At 51.7% G+C, this 26,682-nt stretch overlaps 1 protein-coding gene across 3 annotated transcripts in view; it reads left to right on the top strand.

Moving 5' to 3' along the window:
• Positions 1-993: 993 nt before the first annotated feature.
• The window catches only part of LOC148828768 (ribosomal protein S6 kinase alpha-6), a 28,215-nt gene continuing 2,526 nt past the window's right edge, over positions 994-26,682 (top strand). Inside the window, exons 1-21 of one of the 3 annotated variants that reach the window (XM_088925551.1) lie at positions 994-1,343; positions 9,292-9,351; positions 11,322-11,438; positions 12,122-12,203; positions 13,537-13,617; positions 14,299-14,378; positions 15,324-15,430; positions 15,971-16,008; positions 16,451-16,593; positions 17,021-17,091; positions 17,554-17,642; positions 18,053-18,117; positions 18,670-18,772; positions 19,398-19,522; positions 20,493-20,618; positions 21,983-22,072; positions 22,911-23,069; positions 24,174-24,335; positions 24,698-24,774; positions 25,125-25,242; positions 26,264-26,404. In XM_088925551.1, the coding sequence (XP_088781677.1) occupies positions 1,281-1,343; positions 9,292-9,351; positions 11,322-11,438; positions 12,122-12,203; positions 13,537-13,617; positions 14,299-14,378; positions 15,324-15,430; positions 15,971-16,008; positions 16,451-16,593; positions 17,021-17,091; positions 17,554-17,642; positions 18,053-18,117; positions 18,670-18,772; positions 19,398-19,522; positions 20,493-20,618; positions 21,983-22,072; positions 22,911-23,069; positions 24,174-24,335; positions 24,698-24,774; positions 25,125-25,242; positions 26,264-26,404 (2,097 nt within the window). In that variant the 5' untranslated portion in view covers positions 994-1,280. Of the gene's footprint in view, positions 1,344-7,449; positions 8,673-9,291; positions 9,352-11,321; positions 11,439-12,121; positions 12,204-13,536; positions 13,618-14,298; positions 14,379-15,323; positions 15,431-15,970; positions 16,009-16,450; positions 16,594-17,020; positions 17,092-17,553; positions 17,643-18,052; positions 18,118-18,669; positions 18,773-19,397; positions 19,523-20,492; positions 20,619-21,982; positions 22,073-22,910; positions 23,070-24,173; positions 24,336-24,697; positions 24,775-25,124; positions 25,243-26,263; positions 26,405-26,682 lie in introns of those variants that run through there. The other 2 variants (XR_016091628.1, XM_088925552.1) reach the window with 2 other exon arrangements.

The following is a 26,682-nucleotide window of genomic DNA, read 5'->3' as shown; positions in this document are numbered from 1 at the left end:
ACGGGACGCAGGGCACACAGACACACACACGCAGACACAGACACACACACACACACGCAGACACAGACACACACGCAGACAGACAGACAGACAGACAGACAGACAGACAGACAGACAGACAGACACGCACACACGCACGCACGCACAAAAGCACACGCACACGCACACGCACACGCACACGCACACAGCCACACCAGAGCCAATTTCCTGAAGCCAATTAACTGACCAGCCGATCTTTGGATTCTGGGAGGGAACCCAAGCAGACACAAGGAGGACACACAAACTCCACACAGACAGCACCCCAGCTCCAGAACTGAACCCAGGGTCCCAGCACTGCCAGGCACTCCTTGGGCCACTGTGCACCCTGATGATTGAACCTTGACCTGAAAATAGATTATCTGCATTTTTAGTCTGCCGAACAAGTCTTCTAACTCTACCGCTGCCGGTTTCCCGCACCTCTCTCTGTAAATAAAAGATACTGTATTTTCACTTCAGCCTTCGACGGCGTTTTAGAACTGGTACCATAAAGATCGATTTACAGTACTTTTGTTTTCCCCGGTAGCAGTGATAAGAATTGCTAACACAAAAAGGACGCTTCACCATCTCGTACAGGATGAGTCATTTGGTATGATAGCCATCGCATCTTTGCGGTTACCAAATGAGAGAACTCAAGCTAGGGCGTGCGTGGGTGTGCGGGCTGTTTCAAATTGACTCAATTATACAAGCTGAGCCCCCGCACGCTGCCTTTTTTTAAAAAAAAACAAACAACAAAATATTTCCGAATCCCTAAATCGTCGGAAACCTGGAGGGGATTTTTTTTTTTGTTTCATACCAGAGAAGACGACGCGGTTTAGCATTAGTAGTCAAACCCGTACAGCTCTGGCTATTTCGGTATCAGCTGTCACTATTGTTTCCTGTTATCATCTGTCGAATGTTCGCTGTTTGGGATGGGGGGGAATCCTGAGCACGGTGACGTCAGAGCTACGTCAGCGCGGCGCTGTGTTTCCATGCTGCTCAGGTAATAGAGTGGCGGCCATATTCGCATCTCTAGGAAAAAAAAAGCGCTGGGCTTTCTAGCCGAGCAGGGATTAAGCCAGTCCGACAGACCCCTCCGCCGGCGCCGGGTTGCCGTCTGGCCCCCTCTCCCAGAGCACCGGGCGGAAGACTGCAGGACGGGCGAGAGTGGTCCTTTTCGCTCCAGCGACTAAGAAGGAGGGGGATACACCCGGGCGGGCAGCGCCAGCAATGCTCTCTGAGACACGGCGCTAGGGTGACTTACGATGCCTTTCGCCCAGCCGCAGGATTCCTGGCACAAAATGGAGGTGCACAGCGTTTGTAGCGAGGTATGTGGTTGTATCGGACGCGTTCGTGTGGTCGAAGCACCCCCCTTGGCCGTGTCGCCGGTGACTGCCACGGGCGGACTTGAGTGAGCCGGGGCTCGGTGTCGGGAGCGTCGGCTCGGCTGCGGTAGGCCTAGAGCGGAGAAGTTCTGTTCACTGGGCTCCGGTCTGTAATTTTGAAGCATGAAGACAGAGCTTTTTAACTTTGAGGAACGAGGGCTGCGCCGCCAGAGCGGGCGAGTGCGCGCCTGTTGGACGGGGATGAGTCGCCCGAGTCCGGCGCATCGGGGTGGCCCCAGCTCGGGGTGTCTTGTCTGTACTGCCCCGGGGCCACGCAGAGCACTGCGTGGAGCGAAATGGACAGAAATCACCGAAGACCGCTTCTCTTTTACCCTGCGACTGTCACCCCGGCGGTGTGCGCTTCTATTAGGAAGCTGACCCGCAGTAAATCCAGTATGCATGTGTATCGAGCATAGCAAAGCGGCTGAAATGGTGACTTAAGACGAGTCCATGCCTGTGTGGTTCGTCTACCGTCATTAGAAATTTAAATTTCACGAGGGGAGCTTAAACTTGAGGTAGCCTCGGTCGTCCAATAACACAGCTGGCTTTCGGATCCGGGACTGCAATGTCCGCCCGAAGACCTTAAACTGTCCACTGGCACAGTTTCATTTCCTGCCGTAAACGTGCTGTGGCGAAGAAGAGACGGTGGAGCTGAAAGCCCAAGCCGACAGATCCTTTTCATTTTCCTCCGGCGGGCGTAGTTGCAGATAGGGGACAGCGCAGCCTGTTCACTTTTGCAGGTTGTGGGACGAGAACGCCGAATTCATTGCACAATCTCTGGCTGTGTCTGTCTTTAAACGCGAGAAAATCTCCTGGTGGGGTTTTTTTCAGGTTGATTTAGCGAGTGGCTGTCAGCGCATCTGCCGTTTAAAAGATATTGTGCGTTGTACATAACAGGGTCGTTTTTTTTACCACTTTCTCTCTGCGGTGTGAAGAGCTTGTCGATCGGATGGTACTGATTTATGTGGGACTGAGGTTGTACTGTACATGCCTTTAACTGCTATTGGGCAGGAAGTCGGGGGCCACTGAGAGACTTCTCTTTCCTGCTGTCAAATAAACGTTAAGGTATGACTTTTTTTGCTTTCTATTTTTTTTTTTTTGGAGTGCCTTTTCTGGCGAGCTTAGGAACTGAACTGTAAGTGGAGAATTCAGTGGCGCTTCACACGCGTGGTTGTGGTGCGGCTCCGAAGAAAGACGTCTCCTCTGAATTGATTCCTGCGTGGATTTAATCCACCCTGCCTGTGGTAACACCCCAGTTGTAACCAGGGGGATGGGGGTGGGGGGGGGGGGGGCTCTCTGAGCTGCCGGTCGCCCGGCTCGCCCGTTGTCATTGATCACTTCCACCCGGGAGGTGGGTGTCGCATACAGCGCCGAGCTGCGCTTTGGGAGTCGTGTCGTGCTGATCAGCGATTACAACACCCCCCCCCCCCCCCGCCCGGCCGTCGACGTCACAGTTGTTGTTTTTGCTGCTGGAACGATCGGAGAACGAGGGAGAACTGGGGCGCGCTGGCGAACTGCACCCCCCGACACCCGTCCGCGCGTCCCCGGACTGGGAGAACAAGAGTTGCGTGGGAGGGATTTGTGGGGTGCTGGGGGGGGAAGGGGGGGGGGGGTCAGTTGTGTTGTGAGTTGTGAGGCGCCTGGCCCCGGCGGAGGTGACGGAGGTTCAGGACGCTGCATCCCCGCAGAGCCCAACACGGACGAGCACAGACACACAAACCCGTTTGTCCCCAAGCGAGGAGGGGGGAGTCACTAGCACCCCCCCCCCAAAAAAAATGCATTTGTCAGGTGCATTTGTCAAACTTTGCCGAAGAAGAAGAAGAAGAAATTGCACCCCCAACCCCACGGCAGTTTCTCTCTCTATTGCATACGTTTTGTTTGTATCCTGAAGCTGCTGGCCGAGCTGGAGCAGGGTCTAGCGGGGGGGGGAATGAGGCGAACCTGCTGGATGAGTCGTGCCAGAGCCGGCCCCGGGCGGGCGCTGATCCGGACAAAAACCGGTGATCGTGGTTTTTCAGAAACGTGACTGAATGGGTAACCATCTCCGTTTCTTAAATATCCTTAAGATTCCAGCGCCTTCTAGTGTGCGTTAATACCCAGGACACAGCTGCTGTTGGAGCCACAATAGCCCCATCTGTGTGTGGGGGTTAAAAACACTCTCGCTGACCTTTTGCCAGCAGCTGCCCCTGTGTCCCGTGGCGTGCTGGAATGGGAAAGTTCTGTACCGCTGGGTCTGGACGTGACTCGGTGCCGGCTGGAGCAGAAAGAGAGCCGTCGCTGGCTTCGGCAACCGTGTGAGCCATGTCTCTTTGCTTTCCTCGGCGTCCTTGTCGAAGGGCTTCGCTTCTGCGCCATTGAAGGGCGATAAAGCCCGGTCTTTGTGGGCTGGGGCCCCGCGGGTCCGGGAGATATCCGTGGCATGAGTCGGAATTGTTGCAGCCCCCCAGCCAGCCAGCCAGGCCTGGGAAGGTCTCTCTGTTGTAAACTGGTGGCACCCCAGTAGTGTCCGATAAACGGCAAAGTCTTTTCCCTCACGCGTCGCCTGATCTTCAGAGCGTTTTCCTCCTTCGCCAGCTCATACATAAGTGCCTTTATGTGTCCTTCGGGTCATTCTAATACAAATAATAATTCCACCCACTTCATTAGCACTTTTCTGGACACTCCACTGTACAAGCGCTATACGGGTCGTGGGGATCCCCTCCACCACCACCAGTGTGTAGACACACCTGGGTGATGCAGCGGCAGCCAGAGTGCGCCAGTCCGCTCCCCACACACCTGGGCACCTGGGGAGGAGAGCAGAGCCACAGTTAGTGCCCCTGCTCCGTGGGAGAACAGGGTTTGGTCTAACACGGCATACGGCCTTATCCTGCAAGGTCCTTAACCGAAAGGTTAAAAAGAAACGTTTTTAAGTTGAAAGCCTCACTTTTTAAAAGAGATCTCGGTGACGTCGGCCGAACATGGAACAGGTGCAGGCAGCATAAAACATCCTTGTATGTTTTTTTTGGCCAATACTTAATCCAGAAGGACTTCGTGTGCTTACAGTTCTGGCTGAGGTGGTTTGGTTTAGAAGCACTTGGCCTCCCGTCTCTGTCAGAAAGGCGAGGAGACATCCTTAAAAACAGGAGACAGCTCGCGGCCCGGTACAGCCCGGGCGGGTGCGAGATTTATTTGCGGCCTGTGTGTTCTCTTGGCATGACGGATGCGAGGTCCCGGGGTCCTGATAGTGTTTGACTTTCACAGGAGAGCGCGCGGGGCCGTCTGGGAGGAGCTGTGCTAGCCAGGCAGGCAGATTGATCGCAGCTGAGGTGTCTCTGATCCCGTTCTGCTGATTTCATTACGGCTGCCTTTGGTCGGTAGCTTCTTGTGTGAGGGATCCCCCCGCCGATCATTGCCTGGTGGCAGAGGAGACACTCTGAGGAAGGACTGCAAGGCAAGCTGACTGCCGGGGAGCTGAGCTCAGTGCTGACCGGCTAACAGAGCAGCTCGCGGGAGTGTGATCGCGGAACCTGCCTTCAGCCACACAGGTGCCCCGTGTGCAAGCTTCCCAGTCTTTAGCATGCCAGGAGGAGGGTCTCTCTGGTGATGTTCTCGTTCACCTGGAGAGACTCTAGTTTGCCCGTCTTTCCTTGAAGGAGTTCCTGTTCCTGTTGTCTTTGGTTCTCTCCTGTGCTGTGGGCCCGGGGGGAGCAGAGGCACGTTGGCTGCGCTAGCCGAGCTTGGTTCTTATTGTATTAAAAACCACGCCGGACTTGTCTTCCATCTCCCCCAGCAGCTACTGCCCTGGAGCCGAGGGGTTCTGATTTAAAGTCTGGCAGCTCGGGTTAAGTGGGAGAGGAAGAGACTGGGAATTCAGGACCCCCCCCCAGGAAAGCAGGCAGAGGGGTTTTGTTTGCAAAGCGCACCCCCCCAATACAACCGCGGATCTCTGGGTGCTCCAGCACAGCTCCTGGACGCCAGCTGCAACGCGGTTCAAAAACCGTCTTGCGGTGGATTGAGGACTTCAGCGGCTGCTCGTTCTCCCTGCCCGCCCGCCCACGCGCCCGCCCACTTCCACTCATCTCCCGTGGCATCGGCGGTTAAGAAGCTGTGGGGTTTTTCAGTCCCATCCTGCTTTGATTTATTCAAAGCAAAGCAGAACTCCAGGATCGTTTCTATCTTGCGGAGAGTGGCAGTGCGGAGAGTGATTTCGGATTTAACTGGTTTGTTTAAGGCATGAATTGCGATTGCATTTCAGGTTGTGTGAGGATTTAGGGACAGGTGGTTGGGGGTGCACAGGCTACGCTTAGTGCTTGATGTAGCAGACAAAAGTGCCCAGTCACTCTTCCACCATCTAAACGTGACGTTTAGCGATGGGAACGGGCCTGTCTCTAACGCAAGGTGAAAATAACACAACTGTGATGTCCTGTCCGGCCGCGGAGACTGGCTAGAGAGGAATTTTCTCCGCTGAGCTGTGGAGTTATCCTTATGAGTGGGAGAAAAGATCATTCGTGTCAGAAGTCAGCGAGGGCCCCGAAATTTGACTGGGGGTGGGGGAGTTTGGGATGATTGGGCAGGAACCGAGCTCAGAAATGATTTGAAATGGTAAATGGCAGAGTTATTACTCAACAAGGAGAACTGGTACAGAAGAATAAAAAAGTCAGATGTGGTGGTACTGGGTACTGGGCAGTACCAGCCCAGTTCAAGCATTACTTAGGCTTGGTATGTAAAAAGCTCAGCAGACAGAGTCATCACAAAGTCCTTGTTTCATGCTGGTATTACTGCTGTCCTGGAATCTCAGCACTGGCTTCCAGTTGCTGTCCAGTATTTTTCAAGGGCTGGACTGGCTTGTCCTGCCCTCTCATCGCTGAACTTTGCACCTTTATTTCAGCTCCGCTGTTTCCCCGAGATCTCACTGAAGGTCGTGGGGTGATGGGGCCTTCGCTGTCTGTGCACCTCGACTTTGGGACCCCCTTTCAGTTAATATTGGAGAAACCTGGCTCTGCATCTTGTTCAAAGCCCGTTTGTTTATGCAGGATATTATTCATTTTTAACGACTTCCATCTTTTTCCAGTTTTTATCTGTAGCATGAAAAACACTAATAAAATGAACATGAGTGTTTTTTTCACAGAAGGCAAAACCTAATACTAATAGCTATTCTTTATGTGAGAGGTGTTCATATATTTCCTCGGGTTGAATATTCTTGCTCCAAGTGCTGGTGTCTTTGTGTGTCCAGATGTGTGCCTGCTAGAGCTGTCCAGTACATCAGCAGAGCTGCACCACGACTCATGACTCGGGGTGCTCGGTACACTGTGCAGAAGGAGGGCCCATCCGGGTTGTGCTTCAGCCTGTAACATGTTGCTTCGGCCGGTTTGAGCACATGGGAATCGTTCACTCGCTCAAGGGGTGTGAGCCGCCTGTTGTCTCCTTCGTGTGTTGAACAGACACATCGACATAAATATTGCGCCTGCAGGGCGATACGGGCCTCCCTGTGGCGGCGTGCTCGGGTAATCGCGGTCGCCGGTTTTTTAAGGTTTTGTTTACATTTCAGTCCGACGCTCAAACCCGGGGGCGAGAGCGGCGTCTCTCCTCCGCGGCTCTCCTGGAAGAAGGTTCAGACCCTCAGGGTGACCCTTTTCTTTTCTTAGTTACCTTTTGACCCGTTTCCAGCACTGGCGTCTGGCGCTTCGTTAAACGACAACTTTTTTGCGCCGTTACTTCCGTGAGAAGTACGGAGCGGATCCCCGTGGACCTGCGGGTCTCGGGGAAAACCCACGGCGCGCACTCGGGGTGGGGGAGTGGGTGGGTGAAGAAAACGGGTTTCATTGCGGCTGTGGTTTGCGCACCGAGTTTGCCCACCCTGTGGAGCGCGGAGCCGGATGGAAGACTTCCTCCCAGCGGGCCAGAGAGGAGGAAGAGGAGAGGCCGGACAGCGGGGGCGGGGGGGGGGGCGCTGACCGCCCTGGAAGAGCTTCGCTCCGGATCACGCCCCGCGCCGAACCCGCCAGCTGCGGGGAGACGGGCGTGGGGGTGCGTCAGGCGGTTGGAAAGTGGGACAGACGACGCAGGTTTTTCTTGTTTCGGTTTTGTTTGCTTTCTGCACCAGGGCGAGAAAAGCTCTCTGGAGCCGGAGCCGGAGCCAGAGCCGCCCCGAGCCTCTGGCTGCAGCGTTTGACCTCAATCTCTTCCTGCTGCATGCCGGCTTATGCAACGGCTTGTGTGGAGTTATATAATACTGTGCGCAAGGTCTTTTATTATATAACCGCCTCGCCCCGAGATGAGTCGCGCATGAAAGGAATTTCGCGAGTGACGTCGCGCTTTGGTTTTTAAGCCTGTGAGCAGGCGGCGCTTTAACCCCGGAGGGCGATGTGCAATGACAGTAACCAGACGCCAAGGACGAGGGGGTGGGGGTGATGTTTGTGCAGAGGATGAAAACCGCGCCGGCCTTCCAGCTCCGACAGGGAGGGCTTGAAGGAGTTTTCATTTCTGAAGACGGGGAGAAAGTTCCCGAGCTGCAGGATGTGGGTTTAAAGCGAACAGCTTTTCCTCCCTCCTCTTTCGAAGACGGGGCTCTACACGCCCTGCTTGCGGAGCTCAGAATACGCAATCGTGGGCCACCCAGAGGGGGCCAGGGAGGTTACCTGCAGGTGCATTTAAAACCCCAGACGGGGAGACCCCGGACCCTTTACGCCAAGGGTTGTGGGAGTGTGGAGCAAGCCACCCCGGCCGTGCCTTGGGAGCCCACGCAGGCACCAGGTGTCTTTCAAGAAACAGCGGGGGTCGAGATTCTTGGATCTGAACGGCCGGGCCGAGCTAGGTGGGCCGGGTGGGCACCTCTGGACTGTGACCCGGCTCGTCGGGAAGAGGCGTGCGGTCCTTGCGACTCGCGTGGGGGGGGGCTCCGGCGCCACACAGACTTTCCCTTCTCTGTTTGCTGAACTGCTCGTCCCGCAGCCTGTCCTGCCCGCGACTCGGTGTGGGGCGGCGTCGTACTTCACGAGCCGGTTTCGTCTTCTCCATCGCGGTGTCGGGTCGTCTCCCTGTGGGAGAGGGGGTGGGGCGGGAAGCGGCCGTGAAAGTGGGAGGGGCAGGAGGTGGGAGTTGCCAGGAGAGAATCACAGCGGCACCCACTCTTAACGGGGCTGGGGAGCCATCGCCGAGCTGGGTTGTGAAGCACGAGGAATTTTCTTTGCCCGTTTGAGATGGGAATGCTCTCGGTGGCCGACTGACGCTCAAGCGAAGCAGATGCATTTCCAGCCAGAGCCCTCTCTCCCCGATAACCTGATAACCATGCAGGTGAGTCTGCCCTGGGCCTCGGGCAGTGTGGAAGATCCTCGTTAGTCTGCAGGAACACCTCTGCAAGCTGGCCGGGTTGCTGCGCTGAAGAGCACCACTCCAGTCGCTAGGAATGATAGGAACTGGTCCTGCACCCCCCCCCCCATCACAGTTGTGAAATGGCAAAATGGCAAGAGCTTGTTAAGAGTCTTCTCCAGAATATACATTATATATGATGGCATTGCGTAAACTGCTTTATTTTCTCTTTCCTCTTAATTAATTGTCCCATTAAAAGTGAAAACTTGGCCACATCAGAATCCAGCCTCTGTTCGCCCATCAATTTGAAGAGACAGATTTTGTTTCCTTTTCGATTTACGGCAGTTTCTCTTGTAAACAACTATGTTCTTTCAGGGCACGGCGTCGGAGGAGTGTTAGATGTTGCATTTGCTAATGAAACTCTGGATTGATGGTTGCAGCTGACGCAAAAGTCTGCCAAACCACAGCCCCCCCCCCCCCCCTCCCCCAGCTGTCTCGCTGGTGAAGATCCAGGACTGAGCGAGGACGTCCGGGGACCCCAGAGTGACCGAGTGTCCCCAGCGACGTGTCTTTCTGTTCACTCGCGGTTGTGTTGTCATTTCAGGTCAATGGGCATCAGATCATGGATGAGCCGATGGAAGAAGGAGAATCCATCTCCCACTGTGTAAGTACAAAGCCTCTGACTTTGTCCTTGACACCCCATGTGCATCCTGGGATGCTGTTTGTATCCCCCTGATCCCAGATTAAAATGAGGAAAAACAGTGATGAGACTGCAGGTGCAAGGGTGTTTTTCTACGGTTGATTTACAGGAGCTGATGAAGGTTGCAAATGTCAGGACGCCAACAAAGTCCTTGTCGGAGGTTTTGATCTGTCAGGGGGTTGGTGCTTTGCAAGTGCAGGGCAGTGGTAGCAGAGGTGTTAAAACAAGATGAGATGCTGACTAGATCAAAGAACTGAGCTGCTAGCAGGCCTCTTCAGACAGGAGCTGGGGAAACACTGGGTTGAGGTAAAACAGTGTACAGCTCTTCAGTGCTTTTTTTTTAAGAGGGGATTTAGAAGGTTTTCAAAGAGCCAGTTTGATCTAGGTTGAGCCTGTTTGAGTCTTTGGGAAAGAATTGGCTGTTTTTATCATTTCTTTATAAAAGCACGCTGAAAACATTTCCAGATATTCTGGTGCCCCTCTGCTTTCGCAGAGAAAACCTCTCCAGTAGGTGTTAAACCATGTACAAGCCAATCCATGCTCTACTGACTGACTGCAGGTTTTTAATAATTTACCTGCTAATGTCCCGGCCAGCGTGTAGCAGATTGGCATGCTGCTAAGCTGATTAGCCCGTCTTTGAAGTTTCATTCCCCCCTCCCTCTCTCCTCTCTCCTCTCTCGGCAGCAGTGGGTCTTGTACAGGGATCACAGCTTGATTAATTATTCAGTGAATTATCTTCCCCTGCCTGGTATCTAGCCGAACACATCTTGTTCAAGGCCCGGCTGTGTGCCGGATTCATCGATACGGCGGCTGTCTGAACTTATCTCCGGCTCGCAGGCTCCGAGTGGCCTTGAGCCGAGGAGCTGTCTGTGTGACTCTGGGGCCGATTCCAGGCTTTTCCGCACTAAGGAATCAATTAAGAGCACGTGTAAGGAATTCTGAAAGCCGCCCAACTGGATCACGGCATCTCTTCACGCTCCTGCACTGGTGCACGGTTCCTGTTTCCTTTTCCCTGGCTGTGCCGCGTTAATTACAGCGGTCAGCCCCAAAGACCCGCTCTCTGAAACGCATTATGCAGGCTCTGTCCTCGAGGAGGACGGGCTGTGCTCGTGCTCGTCAATAATGAGTTTGCAGGTCGGTTTGGCAGCACCTCGGAGTGCACTGGTGGCGAGGGCCGTGGGACCCTGCTGGTGTGCTCTTGAGCAAGGCACGTGTCTCGAGCTGCTCCAGTAAGATATCCAGCTTTCCAGCCCTTTTCCAGCAGGTGTAAGTCAGAAAGGGGCACTGGCTAAAATAATTTAATAATTTTACAGTTTGACCAGATACAGTAGCAGGGGTCCCATTTTTGCAACTTAATTTTTATTTTTTTTCTTTCCATTCACAAGCCCACCAACATAAACAAGTTACAGAGATTTCTAAAACAGTCTTGTGCACGTATACATATCTCGCATTAAATTCTCATATATGTACATTTTCACTAGAGATGCAAATGATATCATTGATCACCCTTCTTTTCAATCATATTCTAAACAAAACTATTCCAAAAAAACATATAAGATGTACAGATGAGCTTAATAATATTGCTGTGACCTACCCGAGTCTTAATTTGACATAATTACTTTCATACATCTATTAACTTGGGGGGAGAAGTGTTTGGATACCTTTGGTTACTATTGCAGTTCTGCTGATTTGTCCCATGGTCCCTCACCTTGTCTGTAAGTAGTTTCCATCTTTCAGAGAAATTCCTCATCTGCAGTCGCAAGCCCCCGTTAGTACATAACATGGGGATGAGATATTGACCCCAGAGCTGCTGGGGCTTGGTTTGCATGCATGTGCTTTGTGAGCCCGCCTGGCGAGACGAGGGCTGTAACATCGCGACGACGCGCGGTTGCCGTCATTTGAACTCTTTTTGACGCCTTGTGTCCCCTTTGCAGGACGAGGGCACCATTAAGGAGATCCCCATCACTCATCACGTGAAAGAGGGGTGTGAGAAGGCGGACCCCTCTCAGTTCGAGCTGCTCAAGGTTCTCGGCCAGGGCTCCTTTGGAAAGGTGAGAGCACCTGTCGCAGGTGCGCTGAAAGGCCGTTCCCCATACCCCTGGGGGCAGCGCGCAGTGTGGGGACACCTGCAGTCCTGTCTCGCCCAGAGACCGCAGGATTACCGGCGATGATGGTCTGCGCCGGCTGCAGGGACGACTGCGCTGTGATCCCATCACTGCTCCTGCAGCTTTGGCTGTTTTCCGTCTCCCCTTGGAAGTTTCAGCTGCTTTAGATCATTAGGGCACGTGTTCGACATATCCAGTAGGACCATGTGTCTCAACCTGTGTTGAACCTTAGTGACCTGCTCCCCGATACCTGTCCTGAAAATGATCCGCAGCAAGTCGGTGACGTTATTGAAGGTTCCTCCAGAGATCCGTCGGCCTTGCGCCGGTCCCCAGTCAGGGGCCAGGGGGTTGATTAACGTGTCAATAGGAGTGTGTTGAAATTCTGAATATGTTCTTGGTTATGGTGACCTTGTTCAGTGCAATTCAGTGGGACCACCTTTTGCAGTAGCAGGGTTTACATGGGCTGTGCGTGACAGGACACGGCGCTGGGGTTTTTGGGGTGGGGCTGTAGCATTGCGGTGTGAGTTTGGGGGTTCGGGGTCTCCCGTTGTGTGCCTCTGGTCAAGCAGCCAGACAGCTTTCTGCTGCCCTTGACGTTGGGCTTCTGACCCGGCCTCTTGTCTTGGCAGGTGTTTCTGGTCAGGAAGATTGTGGGGCCCGACACCGGGCAGCTCTACGCCATGAAGGTGCTGAAGAAAGCGTCTTTGAAAGGTAAGCGCGGCCCGGAGGCCCGGAGACCCGGAGGCCCGGAGCACGGGAAGGGTTCTCTCTGTGCATTCTGGGGCGGGTCCTGCAACGTCTTTGCGTTTGTGCTCGGCCGCCTGCAAGTGCAGCCCCGACCCCCCTGGGTGTCAGTGTCTGCTGCCGGAGTGTCGTCCAGAGTCCGCCTCCTCTGCCATGACTGCCTCGTGTTTCGAGCGAGGTCGGCAGAAACGGAAGCGTGTAGGAAGAACTGGGACCGCTAGTCCTGGTTATTGCGGGTCATTCCCCCTCCTTAAGCTGATTGTTTGTGCTAAAAGAATAGTGTTTGTTTTTTTTCCTCAGGCGAGGATATGGGTACATCCGTGTGGTTTTCACTCGCAGTGAATCGTGTGCGCTCCTTTTTCTTTAAAACGGCACCGCTGGCAGAACGTGCCGTACTTCCGATGGGGCACGCCGGACGAGGCAGGCCCCTTCACAGCGTGTCAGGTTCTGCACAGTGACAAACTGCCTTGTCCTCGGCTCGCCCACCAGTGTGAGTGTGGAGGGGACGCTGTGCCACTGGTGGGGGGGGGGGGGGGGTCGGGCTCCGCAGGGAGACGGAGGTGTTCGGAGGACAGAGTCACCCCCGCAGTTGGATCACGCGCCGGACCTGTGTTTTCTTCCTGGGGGGCGGGTGTATTGCTCGGTGAGGACAGCTGATACAGTACAGAAGGGCTGTAAGAGCTGATGAAGGGGGTGCCCAGTGACGTGTCTGGCAGCTGCCTGTTCGGGCCGGTTGGCCGCTGCCCTGTCCGGGTGCATTGTGGGTGACAAGAGCGGCACCTTATTTGAGAAGTGGCTCTAACAGCCCCACCCTCCAAAAAATGGGCTCCTGGGCCGTCAGCGCGGGTGGGGCTGTGAAAGGGTGTGTGAACTGTGCTGGGGATGCAGCAGGACCACGAATCCGCCTCCGGCCTGGCCCGCCCACGCAGCTCGGTGTCCGGGTGGCTCGCAGCCAGGTGGAAGAGTGGAAGTGGGAGACGCGCAGAGCGGTGGGGGGGCCGGGGGCCTGGTGTCGGGGCGCTGACGCGAGGCCAAGGGCTCGGCAGGGGCTGCAGGAGAGAGCAGGGCCGGCTGTGTCCCCCTGGGCGGCGCGGGGCTCTCTGAGCTGGCCTCCCTCTCCAGGCGTGGCAGAGATTTGTGAAACTGTGTCGGGGATCTTTCAGGGTCGTCTCACAGAGGTTTCGGCCCCGAAGGTGTGATTTTTGTGCAGTGATGTTCAACTTCCCGTCTCTCTTATTTCTTTCCCCCCTTCTGAACACCGTCTCTGTATTAACTCGCCGTTTTCTTTTGGTTTTGACAGTGAGGGATCGTGTTCGCACGAAAATGGAACGGGACATACTGGTGGAAGTAAATCACCCTTTTATAGTCAAATTGCACTATGGTGAGTCTCCTGTCCTTTCTGTGTGTACCGATGTGCCCTATACAGGCTGCAGTATATTGCAAACATGGATGACAACGTACAATGCTCTTAACAGTTGTCAGTGCAGTGCTTCCTCACTTGCGAGGCAGATTAAACGGCCTAATGCATCGGTCCTGATGTGCTGTGCACAGGGCTCCTTATTGTCTCCTGGGCCAAGCCACCCACTCAATAGTGCATTAGTAACGTGACATCTAACGGGGCTGTACGCTTGCATCTATTAGCCAGGGATGTGAGAAGGGTTATGAACACAAGGAAGCTGTTTGGGGCCCTACTGGCCCTACTAGTATGGTCGCTAGCAATTTGATTAGCCAGGAACTCCAGCAAGGCACTTCTGAAAGAGTCCCACAGAGTGCGCTAGGAGAAAGGCTAAAGAAAGCACTCCTGAGCAAACGGACAGGGATCTGCTCCAGCTGAGCTAGTTCTCCTCTCTGTCACGCACTGTACTGGCCATTAGTCAGTGCCTCTGTCTTCAAGTGAGCTGGCTGTGGAATCGCTGGAGCTCATGTTTTGGGGGGATTAGCTGTGATTGTGGCCGAGTGCTCAAGATGCAGATAACACCAGCCCCCTGCAGAGCTCTAATCCCTGCCTGGCCTGAGCTCTCTCCCTCCTTGACTTCCTCTTTTCCTCCTCTGTTCCCCTCAGCCTTTCAGACAGAAGGGAAACTCTATTTAATATTGGATTTTCTCAGGGGCGGAGATGTGTTTACTCGCTTATCCAAAGAGGTAAGCCCGTCTTCTTCCCTTACTGCGAGACGAGAGTTTTTTGTGAGTTTTACCTGCAGTGTCTTAAGAGACTGCATGTTAATTCAGGGTGACTAAGGCAGCAGGTGGGAGTATCCGTTAGGAGTCCAGATTTGTAACTGGAAGATTGTGGGTTCAAATCCCAGCTGGGACTTGAGGGGTGGTGGGATATGCTGCCTTTGCCTTTCAGAGCCTTGTTTGTATGAATTGCTTACCTGGTTGGGGAAATTTCAAGAAAATTAATTTAATTAATGCAAATTTAGGTCGCCCAGATATGTTTTTCCTGCAAGATGCATGGAGGCCCAGAGTACAGAAGGGGTGTAGTTTTTAGAGGAATCCTAATGAGTTCTGCATTACTGATGGAGTGAAAGCCCTGCCTGCCCACCCCCCTCCTCTCCACGCTGATGTGTGTGGTCAGCCATGCCAGCCGGCTTGCTGTTATAAATCACTGGGGCACAAGCAGCTGAGATTGGGCCTGGGCTTCTATGAACAGGGTATATGAAGCACATGTCACCATACAGGAAACTAATTCCAGTTTAAAATGTGGGGTCGTCTGATGCCAGTCCCCTCTCCCTCCCCATGACATTTTTGTTTGGAAGCCCTAACAGACTTTTTTGAACAGTTTCCAAGGAATCTATTCCCTGAATAACGAACCTTCATTCCCCGCATAGCTTCCATCCCCGTTGTGTTCCTGAAGAGGACGGGGGGGTTGTCTGACTTTCTGTGACAGAATGAATCACTGAGGAATTTGCTGCTTAAACGCTTCACTTATTGTTTTTGCTGTGCTTTTTGAATAATGTCTCATAGCTCCTCTTTGTGAAATGAAATTGCTTGTGTTCTTGTTGTGTGTGTTTTTTTTTTCTTATCATAACTTTTGATTTTCATGAAGACAGAGAACAGAAGGTAAATCTATCCAGTTCTTATTAGGTTATGTTTACAGAGGAGGATGTGAAATTCTACCTTGCAGAGCTGGCTCTTGCCCTGGACCACCTTCACAACCTAGGCATTGTTTACAGAGACCTGAAGCCTGAAAAGTAATGTATTCCTCTCCCTTTGCAACCTTTCCTCTCTCTGTGTTCAGACACAGGTGTAGAGCTAGCCTCTTAAAGCCCAGCATAGGCCTTCTGAAACACTTGTAAAACAAAAAGCATAATTTGTGCACTGCTTAGTGCATACATTTCATTGTGTAATGTGAACAATATTTCTAAGTTTTGCTTGATTATGTATTGTACATATATGTTATAATGTAAATACGCTATACAGGTTATGATTAGAGGTTTTCATCCCGTCTTTAATTTGAGTTGATAAAATCCGAGCAGTTCTGCCAAATCTCCAGAAGCAAAGTTCTGACTTGAAGCTGAATTTCTGCAGTTTTGCAGTGTAAGCCGTAGAAGTCGTTCTCCCATTCTTTTAAGACAAGACATTGTCGTTTTCTTGAGCTTGCCATCTTCTTTGTGGCACCCAAGCAAATACGAGTGACTTGGCAGAACTGTTCGACATGTTCTTCTCATTGAATGTAATTCTGTGCAATGTATTTGTGTACCTGTATTGGAGAATGTGATTTTAATTTTCAGCATTTTGCTTGATGAAGCAGGACATATCAAGTTAACAGGTATGTGTTGCTTTCTTCTATTTAATGTCCAATTTTGCTTAATGTTTTGTCTAATTTCTTTAAGTGAACTGCATGGAAGAGCTGGTCATGCTTACGTAGTTACCTCATTTGCACTGGACTTTTTATTTCTTCTATGGTATTTTAGTGTTAAAAGATGTAAGACTTTATCCACTGTCACATGCTTGTTTTTTATTTCTTGTTAATAAGTAATATTTGAAATATTAATCTAATAAGTAATATAATTAATATGAATCATGTCATTATAGAACTGGCAGATGATAATGGTGTTACATTCAAGCTGTGACTTTTTCATGTTGAAATATATTGGTGAAAGAACTCATTTCCATTTGAAAGATGTAGCCCGACAGATTTCGTGCTTTGTGTTCTCCCGGTGGGAGGCGTGTCTGTTCTCAGACTTTAATCGTGTGTCGCTCCCTTGCAGACTTCGGGCTCAGTAAAGAGTCTGTAGACCAGGATAAGAAAGCATACTCCTTCTGCGGCACTGTGGAGTACATGGCACCAGAGGTGGTCAACAGGCGAGGACACACCCAAAGTGCCGATTGGTGGTCGCTAGGTGTTCTAATGGTATGTCACAATGACTTGCTCCGCCCATTTCTTTCCAGCAGTGCCTCCTGTTTGCTGCTGTGTTAAGATGAATGTCTTTGTGGCACAGTGTGGTGCGCAAGGCTAAAGCGAGCCAGACGCCTCTGTGTTGGTGTCTGCTCGGTTTTATGATAGGTGTTTTGTCCAGGCATGTCTCCGTTTCTTATCTGCCTGTGTAGTTAAGGAAGGGGACTCGACTGAGGTTTTTAAAAGTCCCGCTCATCTTTTTCAAGTGAGCCTGCCAAGACCATCCTGAAAGTGTTGGTATTGACGTCCCTCTTGGCGTTGTCATAGGATGAGCTCCCTGTCCAGCGAGTTTTCTGTTGGTCTTTTTTTAAATGGCAAGGATGCACTTGCTCGGCAGCCGGGCGTTTCTTTAACGGAGCGTCTTTTCCTCTCCCCCCTCCAGTTTGAGATGCTCACCGGTACGCTGCCCTTCCAGGGCAAGGACAGGAATGAGACCATGAACATGATTCTGAAGTAAGTGCTCCTCTCCCAGCGGCCGGCCGAGTCCTGCTCGCAGGCCAGGCTGGCGCGGGCTCTTAACTGGGAACCGGGGTGCATGTGTTTTTGGGGTGGAGGGGGGGAAGCTCTGACAGCAGAGCAGGGCCTGGGGGTGATTGCAAGAGTCTTGCTTGTGCCACTCGAGTGTGTCTTGATCCGCCTCGAGTCCTGTCACTTCAGTCTGTCTGAAGAACCTCCTCTTTCCCTGGAAACTGCGGAAGAGCGCTGTACTGTTACTGCGCCATGTCAGTTTTTTTAAGAACATCAAAGCTCAGCAGACTGGGTTTTTTAAATGTCTTCCTTTTCAAGACTTTTTGTATTGCTTTGTATTCCTGGCACTGCCATTTGGTGTCCATGTACCTGCTTTTTCATTTAATTTAGCCTCTCGTCATTTCACGATGAGGATGCACTTAATTGTTGTTTTTTTCCTTCCGTCAGGGCAAAGCTGGGCATGCCGCAGTTTTTAAGCCTCGAGGCTCAAAGTCTTTTGCGAATGTTGTTCAAACGGAACCCTGCAAATCGTTTGGGTAAGTAGCGTCTTTATTCCGCCAACAGCCAACCGCGTACAACCGATTCCCTCTCCTTCTGTTCGCTCGGATTTTGCTGATGTGTGGATGCTTCTCCTTTGGAGATGACGTTGTAAGGCCAGGGACAGAGAGGGCCTATACCAGCTGTTTCCTCTCATCTCTAACCTCTTTTTTCCTTTCTGTTTACTCTGCGGATTTCATGTTTGCCTTAGTCTTTATTGTGCAGGCCAAGGGAACATGATGCACATTTGTTCTGCAAGCCTAGTTAGAATCATGCGCACTCTGGAAGTGTTCTGACAAGTCGGACTTGTCTCCGGGAATAATAACTGCAGTGTGACAGGGAGCCAGAGAGCGCACTGTGTCTGGCTTCCATGCCACAGTGATATGAATGGCGTTTCTGTCTCTCCTAGGTGCTGGCTCTGACGGCGTGGAAGAAATCAAGAGGCATCCTTTCTTTTCAACAATAGACTGGAATGTAAGTCCTGCCCATCCAGGAAATGCAAGACTGTTGTTGTTTTTTTCAGTACCATGCTCCTGCTGTAAGACTAGACCGTTTTGCACACTCCCTTAAACGCTGTAGGTAAATGAGCACATGCATGTGCAGCACCATTTCTGTCCGTGCTCAAGGATCATATCTAGTGGGGATCATACCTGCCTCTCTTCCGTCTGCATCAGAAAAGGGTTTTTCCTCTGCTGACGGCCACAGTACCAGCTCTCTCCTTCGCTGGGCTTCAAGACCTTGCCCATTCTGGAGCTTGGGCATTGGGCCAGGTGGAGAGGAGAGCTGTGCTAATGGTCTCTGCGTGCGGCTTTTAGAAACCTGCAGCAGTTTATCGAGCGTGAACGGGAAGCCGGCTGCTCATGCAGAGTTCGTGAGGTTAATCTCTTCCTCCCTCCCTCTCTCCCCGCCTGATGTCCAGCTCTTCCCATAATGCAATTACTGCAGGATCACCCAAGGTATATGAGTAAGTGTTTTTACAGAGCTTGTTTTTCCAATAACCTCTCACTTCTCCCCTCTGCTCTCTAGAAGCTATATCGGAGAGAGATCCAGCCTCCTTTCAAACCTGCTGCTGGGAAGCCAGATGACACTTTCTGCTTCGACCCAGAGTTCACTGCCAAAACGCCAAAAGGTGAGCGAGGCCCTTCTGCGGGTAAGAAGAAACAAATTACGGGCCTGTGCATCCCTTTCAGGGTGATCCATTTCAGGAGATAAGGGCTGGTCTGATATAATCTGAGAGCTTTATAACTCAAACCCATTGCCCGTTTTGGACAGAGTTGCACAGCGTGACCTTGAATATTCAACAGTTTGCATTTCTGCTTTGCGAGTGCCGTTAACGTTAGAGCCCTGCAGCTTTTAAGACAAGAGACGGCGCGTCATTGCTACGCAGTGGACGGCGTGTCATACGTCAGGGGACTGAGCTTTTACACCCACATCCCCTCGCCAGTGGAACACTCTCCCTGACCATATCCAACAGCCAGCGTCTGAGGCTTTTAAATCTCATCTCACGACTTCTTTCCGGGGGCCTTCAGTTCATAAGCTAGTTCTTTCTTTTCATTTACGTTTAGACGTGTCTTTATTGTTCATTATTTTTAGGTGTGTTTTTAAGGATAATTGATGTAAAGAATGCTCTGGATTGAAAGGTCCTGTGCGGGAGTAAAAACGATCGACTGGTTGGTTGGTTGATTGATTGTGCCTTGCTGGGGTGAAGGTGGCTCCGGTTTGATTAGCCGTCCTTGTGTTTGGTTTTGTGACAGACTCCCCCGGCGTGCCCCCCAGTGCCAACGCCCACCAGCTCTTCAAGGGCTTCAGCTTTGTGGCACCCGCAGCTCTGGAGGAGAGCAAGAACACCTCTCTGGTTAACATCCTCCCAATTGTCCAGGTGATTCTTCCTCTTCCTCTTTCTTCTCCTCTGCTCCTCTGTCCCGCGCTTTATAGCTCTCGGAAAGGTAATCAGCTGATGCCCAGAAACGGATAACTCCGTGCCGCTGCAGGAATGGAAGCCAGCTCACATGGCGGAGCAGTCTGAACTGGTTCGGGTCTTACAAGCTGCATGATTCTGTAGGAATCGTGCCGGAGCTGCAGGGGGAGATACGAGGTTTCAGTTCTGCGTCTGTCTGCGTGGGATTGCATAGAATAAAGCACCAAAATGGGAAATATCCAGCTCTTAGTTCAGGTCGGATGAGCTGCTGTGTCCCGAGACAGCATGATTTAATTAAGAGCTCTTTGTTTTCCAGTGAAAAAACTGTTGTCCTGTGATGAGTACAGTACAGTAGCTGAAACAGCGATTGTAGAGTTGTAAAGGCACTCGCAGTCACTGGCCTCATTTTATACTCTCCTGCTATGTTAGGTTGCAATTTTAACAAGACATGCCCTCAGACATCGCCCAGTTCCGTTCGTCTGGAAGACCTCTTATGGGGAAAAAATCAATGTGCTAGAGAAACACAGCAGTCATGTTTTGGTTTCGGAAAAAATGATGCATCCAGCTTACAGGTGATGTGCAAGCCTCAGGACGCCAAAGCCCTCTGAGCTCTCAGAACCTTAATTGAGCCAGTCATTAAAAGCCTGCTTCGCTAATTAGATCTTTAACTTGTGTTCTGTACTGAAGCAGCTGTAGATTTCACGTTAATTTTGGTTTAGTTTTCTAATGTGAAATCTGGAGCCCACAGGTGCTGCGGACAGAAAGTGTTGAAAGAGCACGATATTGGTTCAGGGGAGGACCGCAGAGCGCTCGGGACACTGGGACCCCGGGGCGCCTGACAGGGAGGTGCTGTTGTCGGTGCCGCTGGCCCTGGCGTCTCCCCTGTCCCTGCGGGCAAAGGACTGATCATCCTCCCCCTCTGTCTTTGCAGCAGCTGCACGCTGGCACGGCGCAGTTCTCCGACATGTACGAGCTGAAGGAGGACATTGGCGTGGGCTCCTACTCCATCTGCAAGCGCTGCGTCCACAGGGTCACGGGCATGGAGTTCGCTGTCAAGGTACAAGTCGTGCTGTTGTCATTTCCCAACAGGGGTGCTCCGTGACCCTCTCATATAGGGATGGCAGCCTTGGTTCTGTCAGTCCAGCCAGGAGCAGACCTCCACTCCCAGCTGCAGCTCACCTCTGTGACTCTGAATTCATTTACCCGAATTGCTTAGTTAGCCCTGCTTCGGAAAGAGGCGGTAATTGCGGATTAAAGGTAGGTGTGCTCTGACTGCACCCAAGGTCTCTTACCACTGTTCCAGTAGTGCTGTCCTCATTCTCAGTCCTGCAGAGGTTTTCATAGGGAACGTGATTCAAACTCAGATTCTGTGTGGGTCATGTGAAATGGAGCACATGAGCGTGGAGAAGGCATTCTCCCCAATGCAGGAGTCTTGATTTATTCTCTTCAGTGTTTTGCTGTGGCGACACAAATACACGCATAACCATCGCCATTGTGAGGGCTTATGTTTTTGTTAATTGTGCTGTTGGGAGTAAGCTGAAAGGCATGCTTAATAATAAGTACTAATGACCAATTATGTCGAGATTTTTAATAATTATTGCGATGCGACTTCAGCCAGGTGGAATACTTGATTGTAGATTTTTAAGACGAACACCAGAGGGCAGTGCTGTCTCACAAAGGCTTTTCACTCTCTGCTCAGTATTAAGCATCCCAAATTTAAAAATGATTAACTAATATCACCCTGGACCTTCCCTGTTATATATTTTTTTTACTTTTTGAAGGTTTTTATTGCTAATTCATAAGCCCCAGTACCATGCCTACCATGCATGAGGTCATCAGATATTGAGATCTAGCTTGGATTAGGGTTCCGTCCAAACTTTGACCTCTGAACCTTGACCCCCCTGCCCTGACACAAGAATCCCCCGAGAAATCACATGGCTGTCGCATGTCTTAGCATATCGGCTTCAACAAACATGGCTGAGTAGCTTGTTCCAGACACCCACAACCCTTTGTGTAAAGACATGCTTCCTGTTCTCAGTTTTAAATGCAGTTCCACATAAGCTACTTGTATTCTGAGGTCCATGTTGTTTTGTAGGTTCTGCTGGGTTGATTTAGTCTGTGGCTTTTGATCGATGAAGTCAGGTTTCTTTGTCAACTTCTCTGTTCAAGGCTATAAAGGTTCAGTTCTACTACTCAGCTCAGTATCTGCATCAACATCCTGCTTCAGCGTCTGCATGAGGCCCTGCATGGTTGGCCAGGGTCAGGCTGGATCACTCTGATCTGCTCTTTTTCGTAGCCAGTGCTCTACCTTGTATGTACAGTCTCCATTGTGCTCGTTTTAATATGACCGGGGTATGGAGTTTGTTTTGCTCGCAAATGGGTGGTTTAATATTTTTTTCGTTCCTCCCCCCCATCTTGCAGATAATCGACAAGAGCAAACGCGACCCTTCGGAGGAGATTGAGATTTTAATGCGGTACGGGCAGCACCCGAACATCATCACTCTGAAGGACGTAAGTGGGCTCTGTCCTGGTTTTCCTGCTGTTTTTTCCTCCTCGCCGATCCGCCTCTCCCGGCGTGGCTGGTGGGGAGAGCAGGCCCGTGCGGGCTGTCGGCGTCTTCCTTTTCTCCTGGCTGAGCCCCTTTGTTCTTCCCCCACTGTGTCGCCAGTGCTCCTCTCTCGCGGCGGCGGCAGCGGCTGCCGTCTCGTTTCAGTCGGCGCGCTTGTCTGCTGTCAGGGGCCGATTATGTGTGTGTGTGTATATATATATCCCGATTTTTTTTTTTCAGTCTCTCTCCCCGGCAAAAAAAAAAACCCACCAACAGCAACAACAACAAAGCGACAACAGTAACACAAGCCCTTCACTAGGCATCGCTTTCATGTCGCTCTTAATTGAGACACCGCTCTGCAAACCCTGACAAGCTGGGACAGCCAACTTCTATTCCTGCACTTTGTGGCACATCGTCTCCTTACCTCTGTGTTTGGAAGTGCTTGATCTGTCGTCTCTCTCTGCCTTTTTTTTTCTTGACACCATTGTGTTTGTGAAGCGGGTAGCCTGTAATACCAGTGCCGTTTGTGAGACGTCCTTAGAGCTACAGCAGAATTTGCTTCCTCAGTTAAACCTTTATTCACTTTTCTGCGCTTCTCCCTTTTCTCATTCGTGAAAGGGAAAATCCGATCGGATTTTTGTGTGTGTGTGTGTGCCGTACAATTTAAACCTCCGCGGAGACGCTGAGCGGAAAGGCCGGATCAGATCTCCGAAGCTGCTCCAGGAGAGCTGTGTTTCGGGTCCTGGCTCGCATGTGCGGTGGGAGGCGTGAAGACGAGGTTTCTCGGCCCTCTCTCCCCAGGCGTACGACGAGGGGCGGTTCGTGTACCTGGTGACGGAGCTCATGAAGGGCGGGGAGCTGCTGGACAAGATCCTGCGGCAGAAGTATTTCTCGGAGCGCGAAGCCAGCGCTGTGCTCTACACCATCGCCAAGACCGTGGACTACCTGCACTGCCAGGGGGTGAGGCGGGGGGGGGGTGTTTCAGTGGGGCAGCCACACTTAGCGGTGTCTGCCAGGCCTTCGTCCTTAAAGAGATCTCTTCTTCCTGTCGCCAGGGTGTGTGTGTGTGCGTGTGTCACCCACACCACTAAAAGGTGTGTAACTCGAAATTAAAGGGGGGAATTTTTCCTTGCTTTCCTCAACCAGTTCCCTGGGCCAAGCTGATGAGACTCACAAGCATTGAGTGAAATGGTTCAAGTAGGGTGCTGTGTTAGCACGCGAGGGCTGCAAAGAGGTTTATTCCAGGCTGAAAGGAAAAGAGACGCAGACTTTCGGTAGTGGAGCCTGATCTCTTAAAGAAGGCTCTACAGCCGAAATGTTGTGTCTCTTTTCCTTTTGGCATGTAATGAACCTTTACCTGTTTTTTTGTGAGGATCGTTCTGGAGAGGGAGGCTGGAAGGCTTCTCATCAGCGTAGAGTAGTTGATAACATAAAAAGGCTTGAGTTGAGTTAGCAGGGGAGGTAGGACGAGCACAGGAAAGAGCCATACCTGTGTTCCTGCTGTGCTGAGGAAGACATCGTTTATTTAGCTGATCAGGTTTTCTGGCGCTGCCGAAACTGGGTTAATTTGGAAGCGAATGCCTGATCGATAAGAATATTTAAAGAAATATTTTTTCTATATTTTTACCATTTGTTTTTAGGATTTTGACGTTGATGGCATGTTTTTTTTTTTTGTTGAGATCTCTTGTATTTCAAATGGGTCTGTTTGTGTTCATTTGTTAGAGGCGAAAAAGTTGAATGTTTAAAAATGAATGTTCATGGGCGACTTTGGTCATATTTAAGTTTAACAAATGGGAACTTGCGTACCCAGAGGGTTTTCAGGAAGGTAACCCTCGCGGCTGGTAAGGGATTACTTGATGTGCGATGAGAGATGGCTCTGCTTCCTGCTGTTTCCAGCTCGCTTCCCCAGAGGAGTCTATGACATGTGGTCCTTACAGGGCTGTGCTCTCACGGGACATTCCCAGAAGGCAATCGGGATGAATGGTGGAGCCGAGCGCAGGAGTAACGCATGCCGATTCCATTGGTGTTCAGCTGCCGCCTTTCTCCTGTCTTTCTTCCACGTAGGTGGTGCACCGGGATCTGAAGCCCAGCAACATCCTGTACATGGATGACTCCGGGAATCCCGACTCCATCCGGATCTGCGACTTTGGATTTGCCAAGCAGCTGCGTGGGGAGAACGGGCTGCTGCTCACCCCCTGCTACACCGCCAACTTCGTCGCCCCAGAGGTCTGTTTCTCCCCCCCTCCCCCCATCCCAGCCTGCGCCTCGTGCTGCTCGCTTCATGAAAGAGGAGGAGGAAACTGAGAAGGATCCTGAAACCCTTTTGAGATTTTTAATTTCAGGGAAAAAAAGATACCCCTTGACCTGATATAAAAAGTCGTTTCTGTCGTACAGATATCTCCACATCATCTCTTGGTGTTGATATAAATAATGAAGATTAGAAATCTCTCTAAATTGCTAAGAAGTAGGACAAGACAGGAGCTGTGAGCTAGGATCAGCCTCCCGTATGACTGTAGAGACAGTGATGTTCAAACCCCTGTGATCTGACCTCTGACCTCTGACCCCTGACCTCTGTGACCTCCGGGCAGGTGCTGATGCGGCAGGGCTATGACGCTGCCTGTGATATCTGGAGCCTGGGGGTGCTGCTCTACACCATGTTGGCGGGGTGAGTCTGCCCAGATCCTGCCCAGGTGGGCGTGCTGTCCTCTCCCTGGGGTCCTGTGCACCACCAGAGCTTGCCGGGGGGGGTCGTGGAGCTGGCTTCTGGCCGTCGGTGTGCAGAGAAGAGAAAGGATGGAAGTGGGAAGCAGGTGGTTAACGCTGGGCAGACACACAAGGCCAGTAAATACTAAAATCGAGGGTGGTGTATTTAACAGGACGACGAAGTGCAAAGGAAAGGCCTGTGGCCAACCAGCCGCGCACCAGCTTCCCTGGCGCCGATGGGGGCGGGGGTGGCGGGATGCCCGCTGGTCTGCGCCCTGGTGTCTGAGCCCTGCCACCTTGTCTCCTGCCCAGGTACACGCCCTTCGCCAACGGCCCCAACGACACGCCGGAGGAGATTCTGCTCCGGATCGGCAGTGGGAAGTTCTCCCTGAGTGGAGGCAACTGGGACACTGTTTCGGAGACCTCCAAGGTACGGATTGGCGCCCCCCGATGCACCACTGGAACAGTAGCTGGTGTGTCAGCATGTGGACACGAGCACGCTGTGCCCCCTGCTTTTGGCACTTACATGGTGTAAAAGAAGGTGCCATTAGCTGCATAAAATCAGTGGGAAGTTCCCCCATCATCTCTGGGGACAAGCTCCCGGATGTTATCGCCACATTAACAGTAGCAGAGCACATCCATACACACAGACTTCCTGCTGCCCTCGTGATGAAGTTGAGTGTGCTCCGCCCAGATTTATTTCAAACCTCCGAGACAGATTCACCCTCTCTTCTCTCACCGCGGAGAGATCGTGTCTGATCTGCAATTCATGACTTTGAAATTCCTTAAGCGGTCTCGCAGAGGAATCTTAGTCCAGGTCCAGTGACGGGTTGCACCAAACACTTGGAGTAAATTCCCCCCTTGAGTAGTTTTTCATTGTAAGGGTGCTGCAATGAGTACCTCAATGCATGAAACTGATCATGTAGATAATGTAGAGGAAAGCACACCCGTATTTAGTAAATTCCCTCTGTGTGTGGCAGGACAGTGGTGGCTTATGCCTATAGTTGGAAGGGTGATGGTGGGTGGAAGACTACCTGTGTTCTAGCTCTGATGTGTTTCAGACCTGGCGGTATGGTGTACCAGACTCTTGTCCGGGTCGTTTGCTTGGGCCTCAGCATTTAATGTTGCTGCAGTTTCGTATGTAATAGTTGAGCACAGTAATAGTGACGCATAGCCTGTCCTCCGTCAGCACAGAAGGTCATGCATTTTTTAGATAAAACCATCCTAATATAAATCTAATAAAAATATACTTGTATGCAATCTGAAAGGCCTTTAACAGGGTTTTTGCCCTCTAGATGAACAGGAGCTCAGTGTGTTAGAAATGTTGCCATGTTTACAGTCTGTTTTTTCTTCCTTTGATGTGTGTGTGTGTATATATATATAACGTTGTTTCTTCTTGGTTCGGAGTGTTAACCCTGGTCCTACCTGTGACGATTTTGTTTCAAATGTAGGACTTGTTGTCCCATATGCTTCATGTAGATCCACACCAGCGGTACACGGCAGAGCAGGTGCTAAAGCACCCCTGGATTGCCTGCCGGGACCAGCTGCCCCACTTCCAGCTCACGCGGCACGACGCCCCACACCTGGTCAAGGTAGGGAGGGGGGGCAGGGTTCACACCTCATCCACCAGCCGCCTCTTAGCACAGAGCCAAAGAGACAGGCAGGAGCTGCCACGCCCTGCTCCCAGCCCGGCAGGGAAGGGTGGAAAACGGGCCTTAATGGGGTCCTTGTCTCAGTGGTATCGGACCCATACAGCTGTCAGAGTAAGGGCTGGCTGAGGTTCTTGGATCAGTTGGAACAGAACAGCACCCTCTCGGATCCCATCAGCACTCTTCTGATTTGTGCATGGAGGTGGCAGTGTTGTCGTCGT

This window comes from Atractosteus spatula, chromosome 9 (genome assembly GCF_055471065.1).
Source record: "Atractosteus spatula isolate fAtrSpa1 chromosome 9, fAtrSpa1.hap1, whole genome shotgun sequence".
Classification (NCBI taxonomy): Eukaryota; Metazoa; Chordata; class Actinopteri; order Semionotiformes; family Lepisosteidae; genus Atractosteus; species Atractosteus spatula.
This window is presented reverse-complemented; position numbering and strand designations above follow the sequence as displayed.